Here is a 12,813-nt window from a genome sequence, read left to right on the forward strand (position 1 = left end):
AATTCTACAAATGGAAAGGTCTTTACACTTAGAAATTTCACCACGTGCCAATCCATTAATGTAAAATATGAGATTCTGTGCCCTTGCTCCTTGTGGTAGAACAAATGAGCAGAGCACTAGGATTACAAATCAGTGTGAATATAAAAGTAGAATTAGAACCAAGAATATTGGAGACCCCATTAACAGAATATATGAAGTTCATAGCTACCGAACAGATCCACATATGTACTCATAAAGAGGAAGGTCAGCTTGTCAGCAAAAAGCATGTTTAGATTTCCATGATACAAAGAATAAATTTAAATGGTATGAATGAAAACTTTGATCTAATCAGCTTATTTATAAGGAAATTATTGATATTGCATTACATTCATGTACCTTCTTGTCATCAGTCTGCTGTGGTTGTCTTGCTCACAATACCTGCCACCACTTGACACTAAAAAGGGATTGTAAGGTGACCTGAGTAAGCCTATCTTCATTGCCTGTGCTTCAGATGCCCATTACAAGTACAGAAGCCATTTGATGGTTTGAACACTTGGGCCCACCACACACTATTTCCTATGGCTTTAAAAATTGTATTGGGGGGGAGGCATTGTTTTTGTTTGTTACTATAGTATGTAATTTTTGTGTTTTCATATTGTAAACTGCCTTGTGATCCTCGGATGAAGGGCGGTATACAATATTAATTAATTAATTAATTAACTAACTAATTATTGGTTCTGTCTGCTGCAGTGGTGGTAGACATGTGTGCATAAAACAAATACAACATTTTGAAGTAAATAGGGAGTTGAAGGTCTGAAAATGGTTCAATCCCACTTTCCCAGAAAAAGCGAAAAGGGAAACAGCTGATAAAAAAAATCAACCAAGCAAGTAGTTGCATGCCTCCCCATCTATATCATTTATTGGATCAGGAGGAGGATAGCACATAGGCACAGGTTGCAATATAAATTGCATTTATGCAGAAGATGATAAAGTAGTCTTTCAAGACAAACTCAGGCCAATGAATGTGGACTTGGAGAATTTTGAAATAAACTGCTTCACTAGCGAAGCTTATGGCCTGAATGGGGAGTATGCCTCTTTTCACCCTTCAAGAAGGGTGTTGATGTTGTTTTGGTTGGATCAAGCCATCAACTTTTCAAACCCCTCTTTTTAAAGGTAGAATTTGAAAGTTTTGTACCCATTCTTTCTACACAGTAAAACATCAGTAATATCAATTTTGTCAAAAAGTTTTGCTTCATTTTTTATATTGATTTTAGATTAATTGGCAATGGACTACAGCTGGGAACACCTCTCTCAACATAAATGCATGGACTGCATTTGTCAACAGGTTTGCAACTGTAGTGGATACAAGCAAGCAAATAATGTCTGTGAGGATTGGCACAAGAGGGCTGCGGGAGAACTAAAAGGTACTTTATATCACTTATATTGAGAATAGAGGGGTGGCTTTTATCGTTCATTCAAACAAAGCTTCCAGTAATGTTTTTGCCTCATGAATTCCCGAAGCCTAAGTCAAGGTATCATGGCTTGGGAATGAAGTGCCTCAGTTTTCACTCTTTTTGAATACTTGTGCACATGAAGTTAACTATTGCTGAGAAATGGTCATCAATTATTTTCACATGGGAAACTCAGGTTCTGTCTATTCTACCTTACTCTGTGGCAAGTGCGGGGGGCGGGGGAGAGAGAGAGAGACTGAAATGATTATCACAAAAGAGGAACCTGAATGCTTAGCAACTTATTATAAGTTTTCAAGGACTTTTACTAAGCATTGGTACCTTGTACTATACAGGCTCTTGAAAAAACAGCTAAAGACTGCAAAAGAATCCTGAATATTCACCCAAATGTCTAGTTCAACAACAACTTTTCTGTTTCTTCTAATTTCTTGAATTATTATTTGGTGGCAGAACTTAACAATTTAATTTAAAATAGCTCTTCTATAGACTGACAGTCCTTCTCTTTTATGCCTAAAGAATCAAGATTTGGGTGCTCCCTCAACAAAAGTAAATGCTGAAGAAGAGTGTTTTCAGCTTTTCTGTTCTATCTGTTGGAAAACTTCTAACTCTAACTTTTCCCTGACAACTGTATCTTTGTGCAAGCTCCTAATACTGTCAAGATCCAACAACAATAGCGATTCTAATCTGACAAACCTTCTGATTTTCAACAGTCTTCTTTTTCACTCCTTTAGGCAGAAACTCCAACTTTTTTTAGTTTACATTAAGAGTATTCCTATAGATACTGTCTGACCAGGAAGGGTTAACACAAAACCAAGCAACAAACACTTACCAAGTGTGCAGGAGAGGGCGACCTTGCATCCTTTAGTGTAGCTCCAGCTGGTACATCTAGAAGTGGCCACTTTACCTGCAGATACTGAAAGATATTGAAATAAAGAAGATAAAGCCACAAAAAATCAAATTGACAACAGATTTCACAATAACTTCATGGCCCAAGAAACCAAACAAATGCAACTTTCAGCATTGTTCAGATACAAAAAGGCTTGAAGCGCAGGATTATGTTTTTCATATCAAAAACCTCCTCACTAATTATGATGCACTTTTAGTCCATCTCACAGGTCACAAAGATGGCATCATAGTAACGGGAAATCTCTTATGGTTGCCTCCCAGATCACCTTGGTAGCATATGGAAGCTCAGATCATATGGTTTTTTCTTCCAACACAAGCTACGGACACTGGATTGGAAAGAAAAACTGTGACTGGCCCAACTCTATATATTAAGAACATCTAAAATGTTGCAGATACACTGTGTAAAATATGTAATCTACATGCTATGACATTAAGGCAATTTCACAATTAAAATGCTGCTGATGTTTGTTTGTTTTTTTACCTTCTTGCTCATCTGTGATTTATTGATCAGCAATGCTGACTAACACACACATACAAATACACACAGAGAGATTTGCAAGATAAGGATGGAAATGTAAAGGAAGAAAGAGGGGGGAGCATATAACCAAACTTATTCCTAGCAATATTGGTGTAGATGAGCTACTGCCACTAACTTGAGAATAATACCGTCCCATTTAACTCAATGGGGCTTCTGAGTACAGGCATAGTGTCTTGTGAATGTGCACAAGTATTTTCAGTGTAACACAATGATCCAGCAAATTCTTGTGTATGTTGGAGCTTCCACAGAATTTAAGATTAGGGAAATCCGTATCTCAAAGACAATAAACGTGATTTTCCAGAAAGTATTTAGTTGATTATTTTTTAACACCAACTATGTAAAACAATCTGCCAGTTTTGTTTTTTAAAACACTGGCATTTAATACAGCATGGCACTAAATTTAATTTAGACCAGTTTCAATGTAGTGCTAACATGGAATTTTTATTTTATTTTCCCGAAACTTTGCTAGCAAGAATACTAAAGCAATTTAAATTAACTTGCACTGTTGGATCTCTCACACAATCAGTTCCTCTAACTGTAAGACATAATGCATCTTAGAATTACTAGGTATTTCGTGTTTTTAGCAGAGGAAGAAAATTATTCCATGCCCTATAGCTGAACGCAGTATGTCCTGTGAAATGTGGAGATTTGGGAATGTGGAGTGGATGAGTTGCAGCTGTGCTCTGGAATTTCCCTAGCACACAAATCTTCATGATGTAAAACAGCTGGAAGGAAATCCCAGCATGCTCTATTTAGAGGCAGAACAACCAATAATTTAAATGGAAGATTAACCCTTCAACTTAAAACAAACCTTCACATTTCCTCCAACATATATTTCTACTATCTGTTGCAAGTAGAACGTGATGAATAAGTGCTGATCTGTTACAACAGGCCATCGGAACAGATTCAATCCTAAGACGGCCACTATCTTCTGAAAAGCTTAAGTTTGACAATCACAGAACAGTACAAGAGAAGCAAAAGCTGTTTTGCTTCATCAGTTGGGCTGCATTTCTCCTGCCACCTAGCCCATTCACACTTGCACTATACATTTAAATTGCTATATCATTTTAAGCAGTCAGGGCTTGCCCCACATACACATAGAAGCTGTAGATAGTTAAGGGCACTGAGAGTTGTGCGTAGACCAATATTCCCCTCATAGGGATACAGTTCCCAGAGTATCCTGTGAAAGGACTGTTAAACCACTCTGAAATTCTAGCTCTATGAGGAATAGGGGTTTTATGATGTGAACTGCCCTGAGAACTTCATCTTCATCTTCTTCTTCATCATACCTTATAGTGCTCCTGTACAACAAATTGCGCTTGTAATATATGCTGACTTTTGTAGTGCCAGAGACCGTATGCCTTTCAGTATCAGTTGCTGGGAATCATAAGTGGAGAGAATGCTAATGTGTTTGTGTCCTGCTTGCAGGTTTCCCATAGGAATCTGGCCACAATGAGAGCAGGAGGATGGACTAAATAGGCCAGGTATGGGGAACTAGATCTAGTTTCCTCCAATAAAATAATTTATTCCATTGAGATGCTTGGCTCATGAGATAAAAAAGGAAATGAAACAAGTAACAAGAAGTTGAATTAATAACAGCAATATTTTACAATCTGTACAAGTTATTTTTTTTGGTTGTGGAGACACAACCAAAAATGCAGTAAAGGAATCACTGCTATTGTGCCAATGCCACCCACCACCACTGCAGCTCACCCTAGACTATTCCTCTGAATTTGCTTTAGTTGCTTTTATGTGTTTTATACTGCTGCTTTATTGAGTTTTAGGCTATACACTGCTTAGAGATTTTTGAAATATTAAGCCTTTTATCAATGCTTTTAATTAATTAAAAATACACAGGCCTTTCTAGCAGAAGAAAAATGAGGTAGAGCAAATTTCTGATGTGGCTCTGACCCCTTTTGAACCCCTCTTTCCTAACAGTACCCACCTTCATGCAAGAAACTATGTGTATATGCACAATGCTTTAGGAGACATCTAGGGTTATACAAAGGATACCTAGCACTCAAAAAACAAAAAAAATAGTTTCACCCTCTTGCAAGAACCCTCCACGCACTGCACTGTGCCAGGAAAGGCATGAAAAGTCCAGAGGCAAAGCTAATGATCCATCTGGTTTCGCTCTGTGTATTGGGACAAAAGCAGGAAAAAGTCAAGAGTTGTAATGATGCAACAAGCCTAGAAGCAGAAACTTACTGAAAGGGTGAACAAATAACCTTTGGGCTGACCCATGAAAAAAGTCCAGAAAATCAGGTGGCTGGGCAGGAGATTATCTGGGAGTTGAAGCAAGGGCTTCCCATCTTGAATCAGCACAGGGCATAGATGGAAGAGGCTGTAACAGACGTTCCATCTCTCCACAATCAGATGGGAGAAGTTTTAATTGTAGCCTAGGTGTGTTTCTAGTTATTTCTCAATATTTCCCCCATATATTCTTATTCCACTTACCTTAACCCAAAATAAAACTCCAAAATGTACCATGAAGAATGAAGCGGCCTAGACTGGGAGAGGGACAAATGTGGCTTCCCTGGGAGCAAAGGTCAGCTAGGTACAGGCTTGAGTGGAGCTTCAAACTTCAGACCCCAAGTGATCTGATATTAAGGAGGGCAAGTGGAAGTTCAATTATGTCAAAGTGGATCTCCTGTATTAAACGGCCATCTACTGAAAGCAATGGGAGGATGATTATTTTGCAACTGATACAGACAAAGGGAACCCATTCCTTTACACTCTGATTAGGGTCACCAGAGAGAAGGTGATACACTCTCCATTTGTTCTTTACATCACTCAGCCAGTGTGGTGTAGTGGTTAAGAGTGGTAGACTCGTAATCTGGTGAACCGGGTTCAAGTCTCCGCTCCTCCACATGCAGCTGCTGGGTGACCTTGGGCTAGTCATACTTCTTTGAAGTCTCTCAGCCCCACTCACCTCACAGAGTGTTTGTTGTGGGGGAGGAAGGGAAAGGAGAATGTTAGCTGCTTTGAGACTCCTTCGGGTAGTGATAAAGCGGGATATCAAATCCAAACTCTTCTTTTCTTCTACTGTATTCTGTGATGTCTATTACTTAGTAGAAGGGGAAACGCTGAAAAACATTGCAGGGTGAAATATTTATCCATACACCCTGTTCCTGTAATCTGAAATTTGGAAGAAGATGCAGAAATATGCATTTTCCTCTGCAAAAAGGAAGCGAGTCCAAGGCCAAATATGCATGGCTGTGAAATGTTCCCAAGACCCAAACAACATTACACATGCCATGGAGTTTGACAAAAACATCTGGTTTGGGTTGAGTTATAGCGCATGAGACATATGAATGCTCCTGACATTGTCCTTACGATGCATCCATCCCTGCCATCTTCAGGCAATGATCTGGCTATGACATAACATCAAGAGAGAACATGCACAATGTTCAACTCCAGCCCAAGCAAAATTATACAACCAATATTACTCCATAAATGCTATTATGTGTACTGAGAAGCTTGATGACTGTTATGGTGCTTGAGCGTGAAAAGAATGGTACAGCTACGCTGACTGATTAATAGGAGGCATGATGTGTTGGAACTTCCTGTTTTTCTGATTTAACGCAGCCTACCAGAAAGGTGAATATTGGGCTTTTCTAAGGTTTGTAGTGGACAAAGACCTCTCTGTACTTCTGAGATGTAGTAAAGATATAGTTAACACCTCCACAGCAGTGTTGAGCTCCTATGGAAGGCTGCTTTATTTGCTAACATTTGCACCATATCCAGGCCAGATTCACATTCCTCTGCAGGAACAGAGCAAACATTTTAAAATAAAGAGCAATTGCCAAAGGTTTCCGAACACAGAAGATTCTGGATTCCCCCCCCCCTTGCTTTGGAGATTGAGAACAAAAAATTGGAAGGCAACCAATATACCAAGCACCTTTGGACAAAGGAAGCAGGATTTGTGTACGTTTGACATGGAACAGGAAGAGAGCTTATCTCATTCCTATAAAACATACAAACAGTCCACTGTGACAGACCAGTCTTGCCCACAATGCAGAACTGTTTCCCTTCAACCTTTTACATTTAAACTGTAAAACTGAGCCTCCAAACTCAAAGCAGAATATTGCCAAAACTAACAACTCCATAGCACAAGTGAATGAAACATACAAGTGAGGGCCCTTGCCCTGAGAGAAGGAAAAGACAACTGTAACAGCAGCCGCTGCCACCTGTGAGCCAAGAGGAACGTTTCCAGAGACAGAAAACTCTGGAAAATATTTAAAGAGTACTGTTCACATTTTACAAAACCTGTCTTCCCTCAGGAAAAAGACAATGCAGGCTACTGCATTAATTATACCTTATTCATATAAAATTGGCACCATTGACACTTGTAAGCACTGGTTTGCAAAAGTTTAAAGCAGAGCTTTCCAAATTGTGTGTCGCGACACATTAGTGTGTCGGCTGCAGTGTGTAGGTGTGTTGCGTGAACGCTCCAACGCTCCCCTCACTCCTCTTGGGCTGAAAAGGGGTTAGTTTAATCTCCGGTTTGCTGGTAAAACTAAATTACTGTGTCGCGAAATGATGCATGTCTAAAAAGTGTGTCACCAACGTGAAAATTTGGAAAGCTCTGGTTTAAGGAGATAGTCTCCACAACTGTATGTGTGTTCTCCTAATTCACTCACTGCAGTGATTTACAGAAGCTAGATGATTTACAGAAGCTAGATGTCTGGCTGTACAATCATAAAAAGTAAATACATATAATCTGGCAGCCTCCAAATATTATCCCATAGTCCTTCAAAAGCTTACTTGCTATGTGCTGTTTACTCACTCACTCGCCTTAAGAAGGTATATTGTGAATGTTAAACCATAACTCAATTTTAATCCTACATACATTCCCATGTAGAGTATGGAAATTCAACATGGGCACAGACACTACTTGTACATCTTATGCTTTAACCCAGTTGTTCGAGGAGTTTTTGTATATATATAATTCTCTGCACAAAAAAGCACAAACTGTGGAATGTATCCATGTAACCAAATCCCTACCTCAAGGTGTGTGTGGTTAAAGAAAGTTCTCAACACACGGTAGCTCAAATCACATACTATTCTTGTTAGTATTACCGAGTATATTTTCCAAGTTGCCCTTCTCCTACTACTAATTTGGTATTTCTGGAAATGGTTTTTCAATTGTTTAAGTTTGATTTATATGCTTTTATTGCATTTTTGTCTATTGTTAAATCACCTTAATGATCTTTTTAAAAAGAGAGTACAGTCCATAACAGGCAGAATGAAAGGAGCAATACTTTAGGCCATTACTTTATGACAGAGTGGAGAATCCGTAGCCCTACATATGTTTGCTGGACTAAAATTCCCATTATCCCTGGCCACGGCCGTGCCAGCTGGGGCTGATGTGAGCTGAAGTCCAGCTACATCTGGAGAGTCAAGTTCCCCACTCCTGCATTAGGAGGACAATGAAGTGAGAGAACGATGCATTTGCTCACTGGAATACTGTAATGATAAAATGTTACTGCGAGATTCATATAGCTAGTGCTGAATTCTTGCCCTTTACATAAAACTGGGCTGAGGATCTGTAATCAGATCTTATTCTTCAAGGCTCCTATAACAGCCAATTGTGGAAAAGGCAGGGAGCCAGGGCTGTCATCTGTACAAGGAGTATGTTTGGTATGCAGCTGGCCCCATGACCCCCAACTAGCTAGCGCAATGACCTACAGTACACTCTGGGCTCTGAGTACAGTAGAAGTAGTTTCCTAAATGACTGCCTTTGATCTGCTCTCCAAACCCGAAGATCAAAGCATCTGGTTAGATTGGGGAAGTCCCTGGATCTGGCTGCTGTACAGCTCCAATCTGTTTCCAAACATTGAGTGGTGATGTGAGCTCACTTGCCGTTTACTGCAGAGTCATTTTCAAAGACACTCACACCACCCGTAACTGCTAGGACACAGTGTGCACCACCCCATTTGGTGAGTCAGCTTTCTAGGAAGCACTGGCAAGAGCTGAGAAGCCATGAAACCCAAAATACCCACAGAAGACGTGCAGAAAGTTCTACCCAATTAAAAGTTCTCTGTGTTGTCGTTTTCCAGCTGGTTTATTTTATGCTCCACCCTTCAACACTCTTGGTCACAAAGGGGGCTTTCTAATCCATTTGGTAAGCAGAGAAGCTGCTGGCGAATGAGGCGGGGGTGCCTCTATGAAGGTTGTATAAAGGCTCCTTCTCATTTTAAACAATTTAAGAGGGCAGCATGTGGGGGTGGGGAAACACTCTGAAAAATATACAAGGAAAGAGACTAAGCTAATGGTACAGGGGCAGTGTGGAAAACTGAGCACCCCTCTAAGTGCAAGACTGTGCCTCAAACAGACGTTCACTGTACAGCCATGTGTGTATTAAAAAAAAGAGAAGAGTTAATGGCATATTGAAGCTATAAAAGTTTCAAAATGGTTACATTCCAGAGAGATTAGAACAAGCCCTGGTTGCTTGTTACCTTCCCTCCTCCTCTGCAAGTGGGGGAATGAAAAGGATTTTAACCATTTCTCTCCCACATGCTGTTGTGCCACACACACAGTACAATGCACCCTGCTGTCTGCACATTAACCTGCCATTTGCCAAATAGCTTCCCCTCAGCTGGGGATTAACATTCATCAATTCAAACAACAATCCAGTGGTCCTGCAATCCTAGGCAGGAACAATGGGGTGCAGACAACAGGCCTTGGCTTGCCCGGGACTGCTGTAGTCACTGCATGTCAGCAGTCTCTTCTCTTGGAGAAGAAGCCTGCAGCAAACCAGGAGGCGGAGGAAAGGAAAAACAAAAGAAGAGTTGCTACAACCAATTACAAACGTTAATGACCAGATTTCCTGCCCTTGCTACACACATGGCGTAGATGTTATCTGGACATGAGCAAATTTTACTCTAGTTTTAAACACCCTAATCTAGGGTATTCGGATCTGATTACCGTATTTTTCGCACTATAGGACGCACTTTTCCCCCTCCAAAAATGAAGGGGAAATGTGTGTGCGTCCTATGGTGCGAATGCAGGCTTTCGCTGAAGCCTGGAGAGCGAGAGGAGTCGGTGCGCACCGACCCCTCTCGCTCTCCAGGCTTCAGGAGAGCCCCACCGCCAGCCCCACAAGCTCGGGGGACAGCGGGGAGGCGGAACGCCGCCATCCCGCTGTCCCCCGACTTGGTTAGAAGGCTGGCGGGGGGAGAAGCCTGCTCCTCCCCGTCGCCAGCCCTGCAAACTCGGGAGACAGCGGGAGAGGCGCAGCGCGCCATCCCCCTGTCCCCCGACTTGGCTAGAAGGCTGGCGGGGGGGAGAAGCCTGCTCCTCCCCTCGCCAGCCCCGCAGACTCGGGAGACAGCGGGAGAGGCGCAGCGCGCCCTTCCCGCTGTCCCCCGACTTGGCTAGAAGGCTGGCGGGGGGGGGGGAGAAGCCTGCTCCTCCCCTCGCCAGCCCTCAAACTCGGGAGACAGCGGGAGAGGCGCAGCGCACCATCCCGCTGTCCCCCGACTTGGCTAGAAGGCTGGCGGGGGGGGGGAGAAGCCTGCTCCTCCCCTCGCCAGCCCCGCAAACTCGGGGGACAGCGGGAGAGGCGCAGCGCGCCATCCCGCTGTCCCCCAACTTGGCTAGAAGGCTGGCAGGGGGGAGAAGCCTGCTCCTCCCCGTCGCCAGCCCCGCAAACTCGGGGGACAGCGGGAGAGGCGCAGCGCGCCATCCCACTGTCTCCCGACATGGTTTGGAGACTGGCGGAGGGCTTCCTCCTCCCCCAGCCCCGCAAGCTCCCAGAGCGATGCCAAAGCTGCGCGCAGCTTCGGCATGGCTCTGGGTCCCGTTCTGGGGGAGGGAGAAGCTCGGGCTTCCCCAGCCCCGCGCCTGGCGGGGGGGGGGAAATAAATTTTCCCCCCTTTATTTCCCCCCCCCCAATCTAGGTGCGTCCTATGGACCGGTGCGTCCAATAGTGCGAAAAATACGGTATATATGTTCCTCTCTGTGTTGACCACAAGCACCATTCACACATCTCATATTGTATGACATTTAGTATTATTATTTTTTGCAAACAATTTTAATCTTTCTCTTATATCTGTCTTCACAGTTGGGCAATACTATAGATTTTGGAATTGTTGAAAAAAAAACTCTCTATAAAAGCCTGTTCTCTGTGAAAATAAATGTACTTCACTTGAGTAGTGGGGGCAGAGAAAAACCTCCTCCTACTGGCAGCTTCAACAAAAATCACTGGGGAAGAGGATTGTGCATCCTTCAGGTTAACTGCAGGGAGTTGCACAGGGGGGCAAACTATTTCAGATAGTTTATCATTGTTTTCCCGCATTCCCATCCCAAATACGGTTTCCTGTATATCACGAGTGATACTTACAGGCTCTCCAGGGCCTAAAGACAGTGTTCTGTTTGGAAGTAGAGGGAACAATGAAATATTTAGAAAGCAGGGCAAAACCCTGCACTGGCAGTCTCCTGAAAGAAACATGTACTCAATTACACTGTTTCCAGGATAAAATGTGCCTGGGGCTTACAGTATTCTGAATGTTGGCTGATGAGGATAACTGGATTACTAAATTGCTACTGACTCCCCTTAGTGAGTGAAGATGGTGGCAGTTCCTATGGGGTCTTGCTGGGTCTTCCCAGTTTCCACGCCTCATCTATTTTTAGTGCTATTCTAAATTATAATAGCCATTTTTGCTGCAGAGTAAGATCAAGTGATGTAACCTGGCTGATATAATCTAAGAAATATGTATGTATAATATAAATAATTACATTAGGTTTCTCTGTTTACCCCCTCCCCCCACTGTCCCCCTTGTCCAAATCAAATCTAGATTACAAATCCTAACTTAGATGCACATCTATGAAGCGCTGTATGAAAAAACAAACAGCAACAATAATGCTTGAAGACTTTGGAAGAAGCTGAGCTTTTTTTTCAGGAATACTAAATTCATCTGCCCAAATTCTTGCCAGATTTGTTTGATTTAGTTGCCCAACATCCCTGTACATGAGTGAAATGTGGAATCACTTTTCCAGATGTAATTGTTTAGAGGAAAGGGCTGAAAACCAATTCAGTGGAAGTTAATATAACAAGTTTCACCAAGCAAGGTATTCTGTGAGAACTGCCCTCAAATCAGAAGTGTAGATAGGACTGGTTTAATTCACTAGAGAAAACAACATCACTGGTTGCTAAAATATCTCAATTGGTTGCTGGGGGGATGAATTGGGGTGGGGGGGAGGTTACATCTCCAAAAATGGCTGTTGGGGAGAAAGGCCTATCACTTGTCCAAATGTCCTTGGCGTTTTAGCCTCACCATTCGTTTACGGATACATCCTTTCTATACATCATGGTTTCTATTTATTTGACCGGGCAGAGGAAAGAGATTCACCACTGCAAATGGTTTTTTAAAATCATCTTTCAAATTAGCACTAACACACTCTTTCAAGGAGTGTTACATAAATGTTTCAATATATTTTAAATATTGCCAGGGAAGCATGTAATTTTAAAAAATTGGTAAAAATTACTTGCTGATGACATGGCACCAACAGGAAAGCTAACTCTTTCAAACTAAGAACCAGTAAGTGTGAAGATGTGCTGAGTGGCAATAGGTTCATTTCTTGATAATGTCAAATACATATGTTGAAATCCCATCCCTTTATAACAATTAAACAAAATCACACTAAGGCTATAGACACCAAGAGAAATCACGCTAGCTTCCAGTCTTCTAAACAAAAACCCAGACTTTATGCAGTCCAAGAAAAGATGGGAAAACCACAGGAAACACAGAAGGACAATGACTGGATGGTGGTGTTATGTGGATGCCCCATTAAAAATGAGTGAACAAACCTTGGCAATTCCATGCCAAAAGTATTGTGTAGAAGCACCCGTGTCTTTAACAAGTCAACAGCAGAAATAGTGGGGATTAACACTCTTTATAATAAAATTTATAACCA

At 42.0% G+C, this 12,813-nt stretch overlaps 1 protein-coding gene across 1 annotated transcript in view; it reads right to left on the reverse strand.

Moving 5' to 3' along the window:
* The window catches only part of TCF7L1 (transcription factor 7 like 1), a 70,745-nt gene that overhangs the window by 14,946 nt on the left and 42,986 nt on the right, over nt 1-12,813 (reverse strand). The window contains exon 4 of the mRNA XM_053366766.1: nt 2,278-2,361. Within this exon, the coding sequence (XP_053222741.1) occupies nt 2,278-2,361 (84 nt within the window). The remainder of the gene's footprint in view (nt 1-2,277; nt 2,362-12,813) is intronic.

The sequence above is a fragment of the Podarcis raffonei genome, chromosome 15, assembly GCF_027172205.1.
Source record: "Podarcis raffonei isolate rPodRaf1 chromosome 15, rPodRaf1.pri, whole genome shotgun sequence".
Classification (NCBI taxonomy): Eukaryota; Metazoa; Chordata; class Lepidosauria; order Squamata; family Lacertidae; genus Podarcis; species Podarcis raffonei.